Source organism: Malus sylvestris, chromosome 11 (assembly GCF_916048215.2).
Source record: "Malus sylvestris chromosome 11, drMalSylv7.2, whole genome shotgun sequence".
Classification (NCBI taxonomy): domain Eukaryota; kingdom Viridiplantae; phylum Streptophyta; class Magnoliopsida; order Rosales; family Rosaceae; genus Malus; species Malus sylvestris.
The window spans coordinates 2,736,409-2,756,928 of NC_062270.1; the positions used below are offsets into that span (position 1 = coordinate 2,736,409).

General features: G+C 38.3%; 1 protein-coding gene and 1 pseudogene across 1 annotated transcript; both read left to right on the top strand.

Moving 5' to 3' along the window:
• The first annotated feature begins 6,597 nt into the window (after positions 1-6,597).
• On the top strand, positions 6,598-8,243 carry LOC126589233 (F-box protein CPR1-like; annotated as a pseudogene).
• A 2,110-nt stretch (positions 8,244-10,353) lies between these two features.
• Positions 10,354-11,498, top strand: LOC126591074 (F-box protein CPR1-like). The gene is made up of 2 exons (XM_050256635.1): positions 10,354-10,972; positions 11,179-11,498. The coding sequence occupies exons 1-2, from the start codon at positions 10,622-10,624 to the stop codon at positions 11,269-11,271; spliced, it is 444 nt and encodes a 147-aa protein (XP_050112592.1). The 5' UTR covers positions 10,354-10,621; the 3' UTR covers positions 11,272-11,498.
• The last annotated feature ends 9,022 nt before the right edge of the window (positions 11,499-20,520 follow it).

Consider the following 20,520-nt stretch of genomic DNA (forward strand, 5'->3'; position numbering starts at 1 on the left):
ATGATGTAATAGTTGGATATAATGATAATACAGTTTCTCTCTCTACATTCTCTCTCGTCGAAAGCTTTCTTGAGTTCTTCATAAGTTCTTCTTCATAGTTTGTTATCAGCGTTATCATGGTATCTTCGCATGCCATGGTTAACACCTGTGATTAACGATTCCTGTGCTTCCGCTCGTCGTCGTCGTCGTCGTCGTCGTAGTCGTAGTCGTCGTCGTCGTGGTTGTTCCGGTGACCGACATCGGATCCTTGCTGGTTGTTCGCAATTTCAGAGAAGTGTTGATTTCTCAAACCCTAAGTCGGTGGCATTTCTTCTTGTCGGTTGTTCGTTCTGCCATTAGAGACTGTTGATCTGTTCGTCGTTCTGTGCAGCTACTGCCGTGCCGTGATTCGTGTAGTCTGGTGCTCTACGTCGGTGGAGTTTCTTCTTGTTGGTTGTGTGTTCTGTAGTCGTCAACGGTTGATTTGTTCGTTGATCTTTGCAGCTGCCGTCGTGATCATCTTGAGGTGTTTTCTTTCGATTTCTCCGTATTGATATTTGCAAGATTTTGTCTATCACAATTATTGCTTTGTGGTATTTCTTGCTGAGTGCTTCTTGAGGTGTTTCTCTGTTGATTTCTTGATCTATTGATTCTTGTTCTTGCATTATGGTTACGGCTGCACAATTAGCCCTCACTCAATCTCCAATTTCGTCGCTTATACCTAGTGTTGGAAACACGGTGACTGTGAAATTGGATGATTCCAATTTTGTTACTTGGAATTTCCAGATTTCTTTGTTACTAGAAGGGAATGGAATTATGGGATTTCTTGATGGCACCATTCCTTGTCCTCAGAAATATACTGAGTTGGAGTCTGATGATGAGTCGATTGTACATAATTCTCCACTGACTGATGCCTATCAAGTTTGGCAAATTCATGATAAAGCTCTTATGACCTTGATAACTGCCACACTATCTACTGCTGCTTTATCTTGTGTTATTGGATGTCGAAGCTCCAGTGAGATGTGGAATCATTTGAAAGAAAGATTTGCTCATATGTCTCGCACTAGTATTGTTCAACTGAAGATTGATCTGCAGAACATTAAGAAGGGGTCAGAATCGATTGATGCTTACTTGCAGAGGATTAAAGAATGTAGAGATCAGTTAGCTATTGCTGGTGTTGTGATTTCTGATGAAGATATTGTGATTGTGGCTTTAAGAGGATTACCTACAGACTACAATACCATTAAGTCTGTGATTCGGGGCAGAGAAAGTTTGGTCTCCTTGAAGGAACTTCGGTCTCAATTGAAGGCAGAGGAGTCTACTTTGGAAGAAGGTCTTAAACAACCACATTTAATGGCAGCTATGTTTGCTAATGCTTCCAACACAACTTATGAAACTGGTGGATCTTCCAATTCTCGTCCGTATACTGGAAACTTTGATCTGGGTTCTCATACTGGTCCATATACTGGTGGTTCTTCATTTTCACCAATGGCTCAGTTTCAACAATTGCCATTTCCCAATGGTCATGTTGCTTTTGTTTCTCAGACTGGTTCTGGAACTTACAACAATTTCAGGGGGACTAACTATCGAAACAAGGGTAAAGGGAAAAGGTTTAACACTGGTTTTCAACAACCTTCTGGACATCAACACTTTGCTCAACCCTCTCTTCCGTCACAGTCTTAGTTTCAGAATTCTGGATCTCAAATGGCTTCGGGACAATCTTTTCAACCACTGCTGATTTGTCAAATATGTGATAAAAAGGGCCATGTAGCTTTGAACTGCTTTCAGAATGGCTGCCAAATCTGCCACAGAAAAGGGCACACAGCTGCCACTTGCTTTGACAGGAACAATACTGGATCTTTGCCTATGTCTACTTTCTCCTCATCTCCTATGATGTTTCCGCAGCATTCATATTCTCAGAATTCTTCACAGTTGCAGCCCCATCCTCACTCTTCACCTTCATTTTCATCTCCCGTGCAGCATCCTACTATGATGTCTTCATCACAGTATCCTAATGGAATGATGTCTCCTCTCAATAATTCGCAGGCTGCTTTTACTGCACGCACTAATGTCTCACCATCCACCCCCACACATGAGTATTGGTTGCTGGATTTGGGAGCAACTAATCATATGACATCTGATTTGTCAAATCTGCAAGCTGCTACTCCATATGCTTCATCAGAAACTGTGACTGGTGCTAATGGTGAAGGTTTACAAATTTCTCATATTGGTCAAGCTTGCTTATACACTCCTTCTCATACACTCGAGTTAAATTCTGTGTTACATGTTCCACAATTGTCACAGCACTTACTGTCTATGTATCAATTATGCAAAGACAACAATTGTAGGTGTATTGTTGATGAGTTTTCTGTGTGTATACAGGACAAGGTCACCAACAAGGTTCTCTATCAAGGACTGAGTAACCAAGCTGTCTATCCTCTTCCACTTCTCAAACCACCAAAGACTAATCCTGCAGCTTTTCTTGGACAGAAAATAAATGATTCTCTTTGGCATTGTCGATTGGGTCATCCCACCAATTCTGTTCTACAAGTAGCTCTTAGTAAGTCAGCTATTACTTCCTCTTGTAATTCCCCATCTCAAACTTGTACTGCTTGTCTCCAAGGCAAGTTCACCAAGTTACCTTTTCCTGTAATGGCTTCCAAATCTTTTGTTCCACTTGAGGTCATTCACACGGATGTATGGGGTCCATCTCCTACCAAGTCTATAGAAGGGTATAGCTATTATGTGTCGTTTATTGACGAATGTACCAGATATACATGGATTTTTCCCATGAATAATAAAGCTGCTGTCTTTGAGATTTTTGTTCAGTTTCATGCCTATATTCAAAATTATTTTTCTGCAACTGTCAAAGTTTTGCAAAGTGATGGGGGAGGGGAATATGTTAGTACTCGATTTCAAAACTTTCTCACCACCAAAGGCATTGTCCATCAAAAATCTTGTCCATACACTCCTGAGCAAAATGGTTTAGCCGAAAGGAAAAATAGGCATCTTGTTGAAACTGCTGTTACATTACTTCAAAAAGCCTCTCTTTCATCTAAGTTTTGGTTTCATGCATGTGCCACAAGTACATATCTTGTTAATAGACTACCTACTTCCGTGTTGAAGATGCACTCTCCATTTGAAGTGTTGTATAAATCCCCACCTACACTTGATCACTTGAGGGTTTTTGGTTGTGCTTGTTACCCTTCCTTAAAACCTTATCGAACCAATAAACTTGATCCTAAGACCACTATGTGTATATTTTTGGGGTATGCTGCTCAATATAAGGGGTATATTTGTTATGCTATAAGTGATAATAAACTAATTGTCTCTAGGCATGTTTTGTTTGATGAATCTGTCTTCCCTAGTACATATGGTCTGTCTTCTTCATCCTTCAGTTCTACTGTCTCTTCTGCATCAATTCCAGTTTCACTAGCTCCTCCTACTACATTTTCTCATCCTCCATTTATTCCAATACCATTTCCACACATATCCTCTCACCCATCAGTTACTCAGTCCGATTTTCAGCAACTTGGTGATCTTGGTCCTACTGGAGGCAATTCTGCTTCACGTTCTGCATCTTCATTGTTGCTGTCCGAGTCTCATCCTGATGTAACAAGTTCTCAAGTTCCAGATTTGCAACATGTTTCTGTAGTCAGTTCTAATACTCATCCTATGCAAACAAGGTCCAAGTCAGGGATTTTCAAAAAGAAGGTTTTTTCTGCTGTTGTTCACGAAGATGTCAAGGAACCTCAGTCTTTTAGTATTGATGCTCGATCATCTCAGTGGAGACAAGCAATGACAGAAGAGATGGATGCTCTTATTAAACAGCATACATGGACTCTTGTTCCTCTCCCATCTCATAAGAACTTGGTGGGTTGTAAATGGATATATAAAGTCAAAAGAAATCCTGATGGATCTGTGGCTCGGTATAAGGCTCGTTTAGTGGCCAAGGGGTTCTCTCAAGAAGCCGGCCTTGATTACTATGAAACGTTCAGCCCCGTGGTTAAGCCTACTACTGTTAGGTTAATGCTCTCATTGGCTGCAACAAAGGGCTGGAAACTTAAGCAGTTAGATGTTAAAAATGCGTTTCTGCATGGTTTTCTAGATGAAGAAGTGTATATGTCTCAACCACAAGGGTTTATTGACAAGGATCATCCAGATTTTGTTTGCAAATTAGAAAGGTCTTTGTATGGCCTCAAACAAGCCCCTCGTGCTTGGAATGCAAGGTTCTCGAGCTTCCTCCTCAGTTTGGGCTTCACATCCTCTTATGCCGATCCTTCCTTATATGTAAAACGTGATGGTCCTTCCCTTGTTGTGTTGCTGTTATATGTTGACGATATTATACTCAGTGGTGATGATGATGTACATGTTCAGTCTGTGATCAGTCAATTAACCAGGGAGTTCGATATGAAGGATTTAGGGGTCCTCCACTACTTTCTTGGGCTGCAAATTGAGTATCAACCTTAGGGATTGTTAGTTCATCAGTCCAAATATATCAGGGACTTGCTGCATAAGGTCCATATGTTTGACAGTAAGCCATGTACCACTCCCTGTCATCCACATCAAAAGCTCTTAAATCATGGTAGTCCTCCATTCCATGATCCCGGTCTTTATAGAAGTATCGTCGGGGCATTACAGTATTTGACTTTCACTCGTCCTGATATAGCATATTCTGTTAATCAGGTATGTCAGTTTATGCATTCTCCTCTTGACAGTCACTTTGTTGCTGTCAAACGCATCCTGCGGTATCTCAAAGGTTCTCTGCATCTTGGTTTGTGTTTTCAACCTGGTAATTTGGATATAAGAGCTTACACAGATGCTGATTGGGCTGGGGATCCCAATGATCGACGGTCAACCACTGGTTTTGTTGTGTTTTTAGGTGATAATCCAATTTCCTGGAGTTCCAAGAAACAGCATACAGTCAGTCGTTCTTCAACTGAGGCAGAATATCGCGCAATGGCAACTACCACTGCTGAAGTTGTGTGGATTCAGCAGTTACTTCAGGATCTATCTTTATCTCCTTCCACAACTCCTTTACTCCATTGTGACAATATATCAGCCATGGCTTTAGCAACCAATCCCATTCTCCATTCTAAAGCTAAACACATAGAAATAGACTGTCATTTTGTGCGGGAAAGAGTGCAGCAAGGCACCATTATGTTGCAGTTTGTTAACTCATCTGAACAGTTTGCTGATATTCTTACAAAGGGTCTCTGTTTTCCTTTGTTTAGTTCTCATTGTAGCAATCTTATGCTCGCCAATGCCCGGCATAAAATTGAGGGGGAATGTTAGGATAAAAGATTAGTATTGTTTTACATTGCCAGGTGTCACAATTGTATTGGGAACTCTAGAAGTCAGTTATGTGTCATTGTATTTATAAGGATGTATGATGTAATAGTTGGATATAATGATAATACAGTTTCTCTCTCTACATTCTCTCTCGTCGAAAGCTTTCTTGAGTTCTTCATAAGTTCTTCTTCATAGTTTGTTATCAGCGTTATCAGGGTAATCCTCGTTCTTTGGATCATGTGTGCCAAGTTATGGATCCTCTCAAATCCCAAGCTTTTGTAAATGGGGCGATTCATTGGGGGGCATGGCGCCGCTTAACAAACAGTTATGAATATACCATTTTGGCATTTGACGTGGGCAGCGATTCATTTCACAGGATCATGGTGCCAAAGAGTTTCGGTAACTCATGGACCGCGCAATTGTCTGTTTCAGGTGACGGGAAATCCATTGCTCTGTTCCAGCCTTATTTCATCAGTATTGGGGAGCCTTGTCTTGATATATGGGTGATGAAAGAGCATGGAATGGAAGAGTTTGCTACGGGCCATTATGTTTTAGGAAGAGTGGTGGTACGGTGTTGTCACCGACTGATTCTTATGATGATAAAGATAGGTATGAATTAGTTAACCCAAGCTTTTGCGATGTTGCAGATTGTCATGACACAAATTTAATTAGTTCTTCAAGAAATCCGTTTCATCGAATTTTGTTAACCCAATCTTTGATCCATTGTTCTATGCTTTGGGTATGTTTGTGGCAAAGCTAAAACGAAAATGCTTTTAGAATCAAGAAGCATTCCCATATATTTCCGTAATCACTAATTAAAATCGACTCTAAACCCATTGAAAAAAGTCATAAATAACCGTCCTATAGTATTAAAAAAAAGAGATGTTCCTGGCTCTCTATGGAACCGGATCTCTTCCAGATCCAAAGGAACTGAGCCCAAAGATCAAATGATCCGAGCCATTGGAATTTGATTAAACAACTACAATTATTATAACTTTTAGAGGGACCCATGTTTGTAGCTATTGGATCAAATTCCAATGGTCCGGATCATTTGATCTTTGGGCTCAATTCCTTTGGGTCCAGAGGATCCGGTTCCGCTCTCTATGACTGAGAAAAGACGCTCCATGACCGAGACAAGCCCATCAAAACGCTTCGGCTATGGCTGTCCAATGATGCCCCGAAGAATCAAAGGCCCAGCAACCCAGCATGTGGAAGAAAGAAACGGCATCCTATTTGGGGTAAGGAAGATTGAAGGGGAAAGAGAGGTCAAATATTATTTGACTCTGATACTTTTACTTGAGGAACAAGAAAGGAAAGCCAAACACCATGACAAAACAGGACCAAAGAGAACCTGTAAACAGATGGAGCAGGAAGCTCATATCCCACACGAACAAAACCCTGGCTTGGAGCCCCCTTGATTTGCTGGTTTCACTCTTCCTCTCTAACACAGCACAAAAACGAGACTCGATTTCCTCAGTTCCAATTTTCTGCTCATCGCTTATTGTGAGTTCTTATCCTCCGTTATTGGCTGTTTCGTTTTTGTTGTATTTCCTCACTCACTCTATGTCTACGAAATTGGCAGCCGGGGAAGTGAAGTTTGAAGCTTTGATCAGGTGCACCTCGGTGTTCAAGCCTTGGAACTCCATGATAAAAAATCCCAGCTTTATTCGAACCCACCTCAGTCGTACCATCAATCTTAATAACCAGTTTGGCACCCACCTCCTCCTTCTGCACTGTGTTCGTGGAGACAATCCAGTGGAGCAGAATTACTATTTGCATTATGATGTTTTGATGAGTACTGCAAGCTAGAATTTCCAATTGTTCCCAAGCGCAATAGATTCCTTCGCGTGGTCGGCATTTGTAATGGCCTGGTCTTCCTTGCAGATGATAGACTCCATTTAGGTTACACCTTCATAACATTCAACCCGTCGATAAGAAAGTCAGTGACCCTTCCTGAGCATCACCTTACCTTCGACACAATTGGCCCGTATTCCGCTCTTGTTGGGTTTGGTTTTGATGCTGTGACCAATGACTACAAGATTCTGAGAGTCCTCACCGATCAATGCGAGGATCCGAATTCTTTTTATGAAGTTTATTCACTTGCTAGAGGCTTGTAGAGTAGTCCTCGTTCTTTTGATCCCGTTTGTAAAGTTTTTGATTCTCGCAAATTTCAGGCTTTTGTGAACGGGGCTGTTCTTTGGCAGGCATGGCGCCGTTTGAACGATGGCCGTTATCAAAATTTCATTTTGGCATTTGATGTGGACAGTGAGTTATTTCGCGAGATAAATGTGCCAAAGAGTTTTAGACAGGATAAACCATTAGATTATCAGTTGTCTGTTTCAGGTGATGGAAACTCCATTGCTATGTTCACGACCCCTCGTGGTCCTAATTGTACAGAGGATTTTCTTGACATATGGGTGATGAAAGAGTAGGGCATCGAGGATTCTTGGGCCAAATATTGATAACTCTAAGTCCACCGAATCCAGAAAGATGGGTGCCCTACAGGCCCTTATGTTTTAGGAAGAGGGGTGAAGTAGTGTTGATATTGACTGATGATTATGGCAGTATGGATGAATTAGTTTCTTTAGACATTGTGAGCAAACAATTTAAAAATCTTGGGATTCGCGGATATGGATATTACTATGCTGAACCTTATGAGGAGAGCCTCGTCTTACTCGACAATTCTGATGCAGTTTCCTACAGAGGAAAAGTTCAGGTAATGTTATAACTAGCATTGGTCTTCCTTTTCGTTTGGATTTTTTTGATATATATATACACCTCCAAGGTTCCAACTGTGTGTGACATGATATGAGCTTTAACCCCAGAACAAAGTTATATGTGTGTTAACTTGTTACTTGATTTAATTACGCATAGCTTGCTGAAGCGTAATCGTTAACGCCATTCATTCGCCCTTCGTGCAGGTAGAAAATGATGAGGCAGATAGCTTCAAGTCCTTGACGATGCCGTTGTAATGAATGTGCTCAATCTGCTGCTCAGTCATCGTTTATCCTGACTTTATCACTTGTACCTTCGAGCCTCGACTAGAAAAAAACGTCGCATGTACTCGGGATTTTCTCCGAGATGCCTTGTGATGTTCTGACATTGCTGGATGCTGGCTAGAGATGAACAATTTTCCTTCTGTTTGTCTGTTAATTTACAGACCTAGAAGAAGTTGCTTATCACAACATGCTGCCAATGTTCATGGATATATATAGTTATATTAATTAGTTTCTTTGAAATTGTTTGTGATATTTTCGTGCCAAATAGGAAGAGAAGAAAATTGCATTTCTCATTTTTTTTAGCTCTAAGAAGATTTATCTCTATCGTCTCGAGATTTTTACAGTAACTTTTGCTCCTATGGTCTATCAAAATAATAATATTTCAGTAGAGAATAGTCTATTACCATAAATTTTGTGTTCAACTGATAGCAGCGAGAACAATGTACTTTTATTCTTTTCTTTTCTTTTGTTAAACCTCACCCCCGAATTTATATGTAATTTTATAAATTCCCAAAGTTTTATTAAAATCAAATATTTTTATTCTTTATTTTCTCCTCCACTCCCTAGCTGCCACTTGGCAGCACTCTAACTCCCCATTCTTTTCTTCCCTTTTCCCCCACCCCGTGACCTCCCTTCCTCTTTTCTGAAACTCTCTCTATTAACTCTCTCTCTATCTCTTTGTTCTCTTTCTAGCACCGAGAGACACCACCACCACCTTTGCCTTTCTCCGTCACTCAACCCCACCCCAAAACCTTATTTCCTGCATCACCATGGCCTAGGGAGTCTATTTGTACCTTTGTATGTGTCATCAGCGATGGGGAAAGGTTCGAACTTGTGAGCTCCGAGAGCCCCGAGCTTCCCAAGGTGGAGCTCAGATTTCGGTAGTCTTCTCCGAGCAAACTCTGGCGAGTTTGTGACTGGGAGTGCACGGAGTCCTCTGAAAAACATCCCTGGTGACTAATCTCCTTCTTGCATGTGGTTTTTGGCTAGAAATTAATAAGAACTAACATGCATGTTCCCTATTTATTGTTTCCAGAATCCGGCAAGAGAAGGAGGACGAACTCCGGCAAGTTCGAGGTCCATCTCTTCCCAAAACCTGCTGCAGTGCATCTGGGTGAGTTCTTCTGTATATTTGTGAGGTTTTGATGATGGAAATTCAAGTGGAAACCTCTGTTTTTGATGCATGCATGTCCGGTTCCGACGACGAACTCCGGCGAGTTCGTGGGTGTGTGTTGTGCTGGGTGTGTGCGTGTGCAGTGTGTGTGTGTGTCCGTGTGGGTGTGTACGTGTATGGTGAGTGCGTGTGAGTGTGTGTGGTGCACGTGTGTATGTGTGTGTTGTGCCGTGCGTGTCTGTGTGCGTGTCTGTGTGTGGGTGTGTGCGGATGTGAGTGCATGTGTGCATATGTGCTGTGCATACATGTGTGTGTGCTGGCGTGTGTGTGTGTTGTGTGGGTTTGGGCTCAAGCCCAAACCACCCCCTTTGTTCCTAAACCTATTCAAACTCAAAACCCAATAGGTCATAACCTTATTTAACCTAAATCTAAACCCTATTCCGGATCCAAACCTAAGACCCATTTCCATTTCTTGGAATTCTATAGTTGGGTAGTTGATAAATTGTACATTTTTGTGCTTAGGTGAAGTTGCTAGTGGGGATTTCCTTAATAATTCTCCGCACAACTCTGCTGCTACGGAGTATCTGTGAGTGGACCCCTTCTAAAATTACATGATTTCATAGTTTAATTGCATAAATGAATAGCATGCCTTACGAGTTTATGAACTGATTTTATGTTAAGCATGTTTATGAAAAATGTTGTTTATCGTCTCGTTTTTTGTGAGGAATTAATTTTAGCCTATATTGGTCTTCCTTGCAGATGATAGACTCCATTTAGGTTACACCTTCATAATATTCAACCCGTCGATAAGAAAGTCAGTGACCCTTCCTGAGCCTCACTTTACTTTGGACACAATTGGCCCGTATTCCGCTCTTGTTGGGTTTGGTTTTGATGCTGTGATCAATGACTACAAGGTTGTGAGACTCCTGACCGATCAATGCGAGGATCCAAATACTTTTTATGAGTTTATTCACTTGCTAGAGGCTTGTGGAGTAGTCCTCGTTCTTTTGACCCCGTTTGTAAAGTTTCTGATTCTCTCAAATTTCAGACTTTTGTGAACGGGGCTGTTCATTGGCAGGCTTGGCGCTGCTTGGACGATGGCCGTTATCAAAATTTCATTTTAGCATTTGATGTGGACAGTGAGTTATTTCACGAGATAAAGGTGCCAAAGAGCTTTAGACAGGATAAACCATTTGATTATCACCTGTCTGTTTCAGGTGATGGAAACTCCATTGCTATGTTCACGATGCCGAGTGGTCGTAATTGTACTGAGGATTTTCTTGACATATGGGTGATGACAGAGTATGGCATCGAGGATTCATGGGCCAAACTGATAACTCTAAATCCACCGGATCCAGAAAGCAGGGTGCCCTACAAGCCCTTATGTTTTAGGAAGAGGGGTGAAGTAGTGTTGGTATCGACTGATGATTATGGCAGTATGCATGAATTAGTTTCTTTAGACCTTGTGAGCAAACAATTTAAAAATCTTGGGATTCGCGCATATGGATATTACCATGCTGAACCTTATGAGGAGAGCCTCGCCTTACTTGACAATGTCGATGCAGTTTCTTACAGAGGAGCAGATCAGGTAATGTTATATCTAGCATTGGTCTTCCTTTTTGTTTGGATTTTCTTCTTGTTATATATTTACGTCCAAGGTTCCAACTGTGTGTGACATGATATGAGCTTTAACCCCAGAACAAAGTTATATGTGTGTTAATTTGTTACTTGATTTAATTACGCATAGCTTGCTGAAGTGTAATCGTTGACATCATTCATTCGCCCTTCGTGCAGGTAGAAAAAGATGAGGCAGATAGATTTCAAGTCCTTGACGATGCCGTTGTAATGAATGTGCTCAATCTGCTGCTCAGTCATCGTTTATCTTGACTATATCACTTGTATTTTGACGTCGACTAGTAAAAAGACGTCGCATGTACTCCGGATTTTCTCCGGATGCCTTGTGATATATGCCGGATGCTGGCTAGAGGAGAACATTTTTCCTTCAGTTTGTCTGCTAATTTACAGTCCTAGAAGAAGTTACTTATCATAACATGTTGCCAATGTTCATGGATATATACCGTTATATTAATGAGTTTCTTTGAAATTGTTTGTGATATTTTCGTGCCAAATAGGACGAGAAGAAAATTGCATATCTCAGTTTTTTAGCTCTCATAAAGATTTATGTCTCTCTCATTGCGAAACTTATACTATAATTTTTGCTCCTATGGTCTATCAAAATAATAATATTTCAGGAGATACTTAGTAGTTTATTACCGTAAATTTTGTGTTCAACTGAAAGCAGGGAGAACAATGTGTACCTTTTTCTTTTCTTTTTTCCCAATGAATTTTTTAACTTCTTCCTCTACAACTAGGGGTGGGCAATTGGAACCGAAAACCGAAACCGAAACACGAATCGAATCAAACCGCACCAAACGGTTTGGTTTTGCGGTTTTGAAACGATTTCGGTTTCAAAACCAAACCGTGGCACACAAAACGGTTTGGTTTCGGTTTTGGGTTTTCAAAACCGCACCGAAACCAAAACCGCACCGTATAATAAATAATAAAACCAATGTTATATAACTTATAATTTAAACTTTTCAACTAGGTTATAACTTATAGGTTTGGTTTTGCCGTGGGTTTGCACTTTGACTTAACTGCTTCTGCTTGCATCTCTACTTCTGCCTTTGCAATTGCATTTTTGTTGCATTATTTTTTAGTGCAATTTTGTGCAGTTTTGGTGCTGTTTTGCTGCTGTTTTTTATGCAGTTTTGCTGCATTTTTTTGGTGCAGTTTTGTGCAGTTTTGGTGCAGTTTTTGGTGGTGTTTGGGTGCAGTTTTTGGTGGTGTTTTGCTGCAGTTTTTTTTCTTCAGTTTTGACTCTTTTTTGCTGCAATTTTACTGCATATTCATTAATTAATATACGAGGAAAATAAGACCGTTTTATGCATAAATAGGTGTATATTTTAAATTGTACATTTTTTTTCTCAAAAACCAAACCGAAACCGTTTGAAACCGCACCGCACCGAACCGAACGGTTTGGTTTTATTTCGGTTTTGGCTTCAAAACCGCACCGCACCGCACCGCAAAATGTTTCGGTTTCGGTTGTGGTTTCACTCGAAACCGCACCGCGCCCACCCCTATCTACAACCCTTGCATGTAGGTTTGGCAGTAAAAGAAGAGTTTCAGCGCAATTAAAATAAGGTTTTTTTAGCCAAAATGGTCCCTGAAATTTCAAATCAATAGAAGTGATCCATGAGATTGTCTACTATCCATCATTTTGGTCATTCCGTTAAAAACTCCTTTAAGTGTCCCGGAGCTGTTGGCCGGAAGTTTTGGCAATTTTCAAAGCTTCGTAACTCAATCGTTTCTTAACCAAATTTGACCCATAATATATCAAAATGAAGATAGGAAAGTGTAGAATAAGATTATAACTATTTAGAAGCCCAATGGTTGCCGGAGATGGCCGGAAAATAGCCTCAAAGTTGACTGGTCCGAGGGAAAACTGGAAAACTGGCCGGAAACTGGGTAAACTCTAAAAGTTCATAACTTCTTCAATACTCAACGAAATCAAGTGATTCAAAAACGAAAATCATACTTCTCAATGAGACAAAGAGAATGGAACCTTTTTCAATGGCTAACTCGCAGTGGTTTGGCCGAAAAACGGCTCAAAATTGGCTAACTCGAGCCTAAGGCAGCCACTTTCGAGCCGTTTTCCGGCCAAACCACGGCGAGTTAGCCATTTCAAAAGATACCATTCTCTTTTTCTCATCGAGAAGTATGATTTTCATTTTTGAATCACTTGATTTCGGTGAGTATTGAAAAAGTTATGAACGTTTAAAATCTACCCAGTTTCCGGTCAGTTTTCCAGTTTTTCCTCGGACCAGTCAACTTTGAGGCTATTTTCTAATCATCTCCGGCAACCATTGAGCTTCCAAATAGGTATAATCTTATTCTACACTTTCCTATCTTCATTTTGATATATTATGGTCGAATTTGGTTAAGAAAGATTGAATTACGAAGCTTTGAAAATTGCCCAAACTTTCGGCCAAGAGCTCTGGGACATTTAACGGAATTTTTAACGAAATGACCAAAATAATGGATGGTGGCCAATCTCAGGGACCAAAGTGAGGAGTTATACAAATCTCAGGGATCATTTTGGCTAAAAAGCCTTAAAATAATGGCGAACTAGTCTTTCGTTTTTTTATGAACAATAGGATAATCTACACTAAATTATTTTTTCGTCTTTTGTTAAAGGATACATTAATTGAAAAAAAAAAAACTTGAAGTGTTTGGGATCATTTAAATTCCAATTTCAATATAGCTATTGGTTTAAGTAACATAATTTTTAGTTTAGGTACCAATGAAAAAAATCAACTAAAATAATTCTATAAATACTATTATAATTCAAAATAATTATATAATTGCTACGTTTTCCGACCAGCCAACTGTATTCGCAACCACCTCACCCTTACTGTCAATCTTAATAACCAGGTTTCGACTAACCTCCTTGTACGGCATTGTGTTTGCATACATGAGCCAAGGGAGGAGCATTACTATTTGCATATGATAAATAACCATGTTTTTTATGAGTACCGTTGGCTAGAATTTCCAATCATTCCGAAGGGATAATCAATCAATTGCTTATTAAATATTATTTTCTCTATTCTTAATGTAAATTTTATAATGACCGATTTTATTATGTTAATTACTTTAATTAGTTTATTAGAGGTTTCTTCTAGTATAATATAAGAATATTTATTTATTTCCAATATTTAACTTTCCTTTTATCAATTTATGCATATAAATACATTTAAAACGTGTAAGTCGCGCGTAGCACGTCGTGATTCAAAAAATGTCCTCTGCATAAAGGCTAGTAAAGAGAAAGTAAAAAGAGGAATCTGTCTTTTTGGGCAGAAAGAGGAAGACTTGTTATAGTCTTTCAACACCTAATCATCATCGCAATTTGAAGAGCCTCGACTAGATAAGAAGACGTCGCATGTACTCGGGATTTTCTCCGGGATGCCTTGTGATATTCTGATATTGCTGCTGGAAATAAATGTTGGAACTTGTGAGTGGGACTTAGTCCCACATCGCCCAAACACATGGTGGAAGTCCACTTTATAAGTCTTTTCCTTCCTTTATGGTTTGAAAAGAATTGGTCCAAAGATATGGACATTGGCCTTACAAATGGAGGTTTGAGTGTATATATTAAAGGTAAAAGACTGTTTACTACCCTAATGTTTCGTGGTTTTCAACATTTAGTACATCATGTTTTTTTCGTCTCAGAGTCATACCTAAAGTGTAAATTTTGGGACAGTCTCATACATCCGTTAGTCAAACTGTTAAGTTTTTCGTTAACTGTGACGTGGCGCACTGAGTGGGCGCCACGTGTCATCCACGTTTTTTTTTTTCTTCTTCTTCCTTCTTCTTGCTCCGACTGCAACTTTCTGTTTTTTTTTTTTTTTTTTTTTTGCTTCTTCCTTTTCCTTCTTCCTTCCTTCCTCCTTCCTTTCCCTTTCTTCCCCTTCTTCCTTCTTCTTCCTTATTCTTCCTCCGAAATCTGGGGAATGTTTTTTTTTTTTTTTTTTTTCTTTCTTCTTCTTCCTCCTTCTTCCTTCCCCTTCTTCCTTCTTCTTCCTTATCCTTCTTCTTCTTCTTCTTCTTCTTCTTCTTCTTCTTCCTCCGAAATCTGGGGAAGTTTGTTTTTTTTTTTCTTTCTTTCTTCTTCTTCCTCCTTCTTCTTCTTCTTCTTCTTCCTCAAAAAAAAAAAAAAACACTTTTATCTTTTCTTCTTCTTCTTCCTCCGAATCTGCCCAGATTCAATTTTTTTTTTTTCTTCCTCCTTCTCCTTCTTCTCCTTCTTCCTTCTTCGTTCCCCTTCTTCGTTCTTCTTCTTCTTCTTCTTCCTCCGAATTTGGGGGAAGATGAAAGTGTTTTTTTTTTTTTTGAGGAAGAAGATGAAGAAGAAGAAGAAAGAAAGAAAAAAAAAAAAAAAAAACATTCCCCAAATTTCGAAGGAAGAAGAAGGAAGAAGAAGGAAGAAGAAGGAAGAAGGGGAAGAAAGGGAAAGGAATGAGGAAGGAAGGAAGAAGCAAAAAAAAAAAAAAAAAAAAAAAAAAAAGCAAAAAGTTGCAGTCGGATGAAGAAGAAGAAGAAGGAAGAAGAAGAAAAGAAAAGAAAGAAAAAAGAAAAAAAAAAAAACGTGGATGACACGTGGCGCCCACTCAGTGCGCCACGTCACAGTTAACGAAAAACTTAACAGTTTGACTAACGGATGTATGAGACTGTCCCAAAATTTACACTTTAGGTATGACTCTGAGACGAAAAAAAACTTGATGTACTAAATGTTGAAAACCACGAAACATTAGGGTAATAAACAGTCTTTTACCCATATATTAAATATCAAAGATGGGCCTTGGAAAGGATAAAACTGAAATATCAAAGATGGGCCTTGGAAAGGATAAAACTGATGACGAACAGTTCCAACCGTTCTAAAAACGGTACACTTGACATTTGATTTGTTTTAACAATAAACATTTTTCCTTCAGTTTGTCTTCTAATTTACCGTCCTAGAAAAAAGTTGCTTATCACAACATGTTGCCAATGTTCATGGATATATACAGTTAACTTAATGAGTTTCTATGAAAATGTTCTTGATATTTTCGTGCCAAATGGTGAGTGCATTATCTATTTGTTCTAGCCTTGATTTCTAGTTGCCCTCCAACCATCAACGTTGCTTTTGCTTAATTGCCAACCTTTCATCTCTTATTGTGCTTTCTTCTCAATATTCTCACACCTTCGTAGGACGAGAAGAAAATTATATATCTCAGTTTTATAGCTCTAATAAGATTTATATCTCTCTCGTTACAAAACTTTTACATTAAGTTTTCCTCCCATGGTGTATCAAATAATAATATTTCAGTAGAGACATCTATTACCATAAATTTTGTGCAATTGAAAGCAGCGAGAACAATACCTATTATTTTATTTTATTTTATTTTTTCTCAAAGAATTTTTTTGGTCATTTTCCTCTGCAACCCTTGAGTTTCAATCAACCCACACCCACTTTATTTATAAGAGTAAGGAGAACAAATTTTTAAACCAAATTTTGTAAATAAAATGATACATTACCAATAGAAAATAAGTACGTTAATTAATACTTGAATAATTTAGTCTCTCTAGCATTATCTTTAAAATAATGGCAAACTAATTCTTTTGTGTTTTTTTTACGAATGATAGAATAATCTATATTAAACTATTGTTTCGTCTTTTTATCTTTTCTTTTTGTGAACGATAAGACAATAAACAATTGAGAAATTTTATTTGAACTCATACTTTGTATCTCAACACTCAACTTACTTTTTATATTCACATTGTATTTGATTTATCTATCATTATTTATTTACACCCAACATTATTTTCGAAATCGCCCTTACTTATCAAAACCCAACTCAATCAAACTTCTTTTTACACCCAACTCAATCTACTTAAAAATAAAAAAAATTAAAACTCTAACCAGTCTATCATCTTCATGGAGCAAATCCCCTTCTCCCTCTTTAAAAATCCTTCCATCTCCCATGGTTGTCATTCTGCACCCCCATCTACTTCTCCGTAGTCACTATTTGGACCCGATTTTATACCATCGGCCCAAGCGATCGAGGCTGTTGAGTGAGCATGGTTCTTAACCGTCAATTAAGATAATTTGATATTGTTAAGAGATAATATTATGGTTTTTAATCATAATAATTATCTTTTAATAAATTATCTCAATTTTCTTGTACAAAATAAATGGAATGCAAATCATAACCTCAACGTAGAGGCAAGCAGAACAGTCCGAGTTAATTTGGATTTGTTAGCAGTGTACTATGTGAAATTAGAGCAGCTTGGCTTGGACTCTTCACGTGGCATAACATGGATCTGCAAGTTTTGGATAATGGTGAATAGAAAACCTAAGTAGGTTAGGTTGTTTGATGAATGTTGTCAGACGGATAGGCTTTTGGATGGGTGATGGGTTAGGTTTTTATTAGCTTTGAAAAGTCAACCATTTGAAGATAGGCTTTAAGCCTATGTCACGGATCAGTTTGAGTTTCAGTCGGTTTCTTCTTATTATCCAGGCCGTGCCAAACAGAAAATATGTTCATATAAATACAGAGGTAATTGCAACGCATAGAGGACCTCCAACTCAACACACAAACTGCCATGCGTAAACCCTTGCTCTACGCGAAACCTTTCAAACATCTTGAGATTTTTTATTTTCTTTTTCGCCAACACATCTTTAGTTTGGATAAATAGCACTATGAAGGCAACCGATGAATATCTTCAGTTTGGATAAACAACATTGTTACCGTAGAATTAGCCGACCACAGAGCACCTTCAGTTTGGATAAACAGCACTGCGTCAAGGCCGACTGGTTATCTATCCAAGTCTCAGTCGAGAAGGATTTTGGAATCCTTATTGGCAGATGTCATCTCATTAGCCTTTTCGGCCAAGTGATGTGTTACAAGTTATTACATTCAGCACATTGAAAGCCGAATTTGATATTGAACTTTGCAGAACTAGCAGCCTTGTCTTCAGGCTCTAGAACCCGAAGGCTAAGAGTGTTCCTTCCTCGGCCGCAGTCCCGAGATTCAAAAGTCAGCAGCGCACCCAACGTAACATCAACATATTTTACTCCTCAGCCGAGCTCGGCCGACGAGTTGGCACGCCTCGCACACAACTGAATGACGTAGTTAGCTTATTAATTACTCGGCTTGCGTGCCACATAGGCTTAGTAGTTTTTAGGGTCAACATCACCTAAACCTCTTCCTCTTCCTTTTCTTCATCATTTGACATCTCTAAATTTCTAGAGCACTAATTAGCTTAATAATCAGTATGAGCTTCTGGTTAGAGTGTTTAATGAGTTTGATACGTTTCAATTAAATGACAATCTTCTAGCCTCTATATTCCTATATGTGGTAGAAAAATGGGTACGTCCATAATAACTTTTGGTAGATCAATGAATATTTTAAAACGTGGATATTTATTAGATACAAAAGTTGCTGACAACAATTCACATTACATTGAACTGTGGCTAAAAAGTATATCGTCTTAGCATGTTTTATAGGTGAACTCATAGCTAAACAGTTTTTATTGTAAAGCAAAACTTTGGGAATTGATCTAACATGGATGTGTAATTGAGTTTATGCATTTTAACGATTAAAATGATAAATATTTCGACTGTAAATGGATTTAATATCGTAGTATCTTTTAGCCTCTATATGCCACAAAAGTTGTGGACAAAAATTCACAATACATAGAACTGTGGTTAAAAAGTATATTGCCTTTGCACGTTTATAGGTGAACTCATAGGTAAGCAGTTTTATTGTTGACCAAAACTTCGGGAATTGATCTCACTTGAATGTATAATTGAGCTTATGCATTTTAATGATTAAATTCATAAATATCTCAACCACATATAAATTTAATATCGTATTGTCCTTTAACCTCTATATTGGTATCTGTGACAAAAAAAATGGGTACCTCCATGAGAAAATTTTGTAGATCGATTAATATTTTCAATTTGGATATTTATTAGATACTAGAAATTATAAGTCTATTTGCGAAAGTCGAAGTCAATGCCACGTACAATATTTGTTAAGATATATTTAGGGAACTGTTATTAGCACTCCAAAAATCTCATTCTACACTCCACACAAGTGTATTTTTCTTTCTAATTACAAAAAGTTTGGAATGCCAAATGAGATTTTTGGAGTGCTAATAACAATTTTCTATATTTATATACATTTTATTTTTTGGTCGACTTCCCTTTTTTTTTCTTTCTTTATCAAGTTAGGAGTATCACTGATTTTGAACTTGTGCAACTAGTTGTTGATTCGTTTTGAATAATCAACATTATTTTTGACAATGTCTTGGGCGTATGAATGATAGAAAGAAAATGGTCATGATACAAGTTGAATAGTAGTAATACTAATTAGTAAACAATTTGTGCATGATGTTTACTTATAACCAAGTGGCATGAAGGGACAAATGTGTAGGTTTCATGCATGACTTGAAATCGTATTAGTAAATGCATGATGTTTGCTTATAACCAAGTGGCATGAAGGGACAAATGTGTAGGTTTCATGCATGACTTGAAATAATATTAGTAAATGCATGATGTTTGCTTATAACCAAGTGGCATGAGGGGACAAATGTGTATGTTTCATGCATGACTTGGAATAGTATTAGTCGTCGGGAGATTTTGCATCAATTTGTTTTTGTTTTTGTTAACCAAGTGGCATGAAAGGACAAATGTGTAGGTTTCATGCATGACTTGGAATAATATTAGTAAATGCATGATGTTTGCTTATAACCAAGTGGCATGAGGGGACAAATGTGTATGTTTCATGCATGACTTGGAATAGTATTAGTCGTCGGGAGATTTTGCATCAATTTGTTTTTGTTTTTGTTTTTAATATGTATATATTAATATCTATTTTAATGGGATTGCTCTCCACCCCTAAGTTGTGATAATGCCTTTATTTATCGTTATTATGTGAGTTTAATTAAATTTTGAGATTGGGTTTATCCACTACATACATTTAGAATATTTTTTTTTTAGTCGAGCGACAACATTAATAAGTTAGATGTTAGATTAGTCACCGATAGAATTCGAACTCACGCCATCATGTAAGAGCACAACACTTTTTCACCATTGTGGTAAATGGCCACTTGCCAACAAGTTGATTGGCCTGTGTGACTTTACTAATACTACTCCAAGTCATGCATGAAACATACACATTTGTCCCTTCATGCCACTTGGTTATAAGCAAACATCATTCACAAGTTATTTGCTAATTAGTACTACTCTTATTCAGCTTGTATCATGACCGTTTTCTTTCTGTTATCCATACGTCCAAGACATTGTAAGAAATAATGTTAATTATTCAAAACGAATCAACAACTAGTTGCACAGGGTCACAGTCAGTGATATTCCAAACTTGATAAAGAAAGGAAAAAAAAAGAAGTCGACTTTCAAACTTGATTATTCTACAAATATTACTATATAGAATTCAAATAATTATACGATTGCCATTTTTTTCGACCTGTCAACTGTATTCCCAACGACGTTACCCGCACAATCAATCTCAATAACCA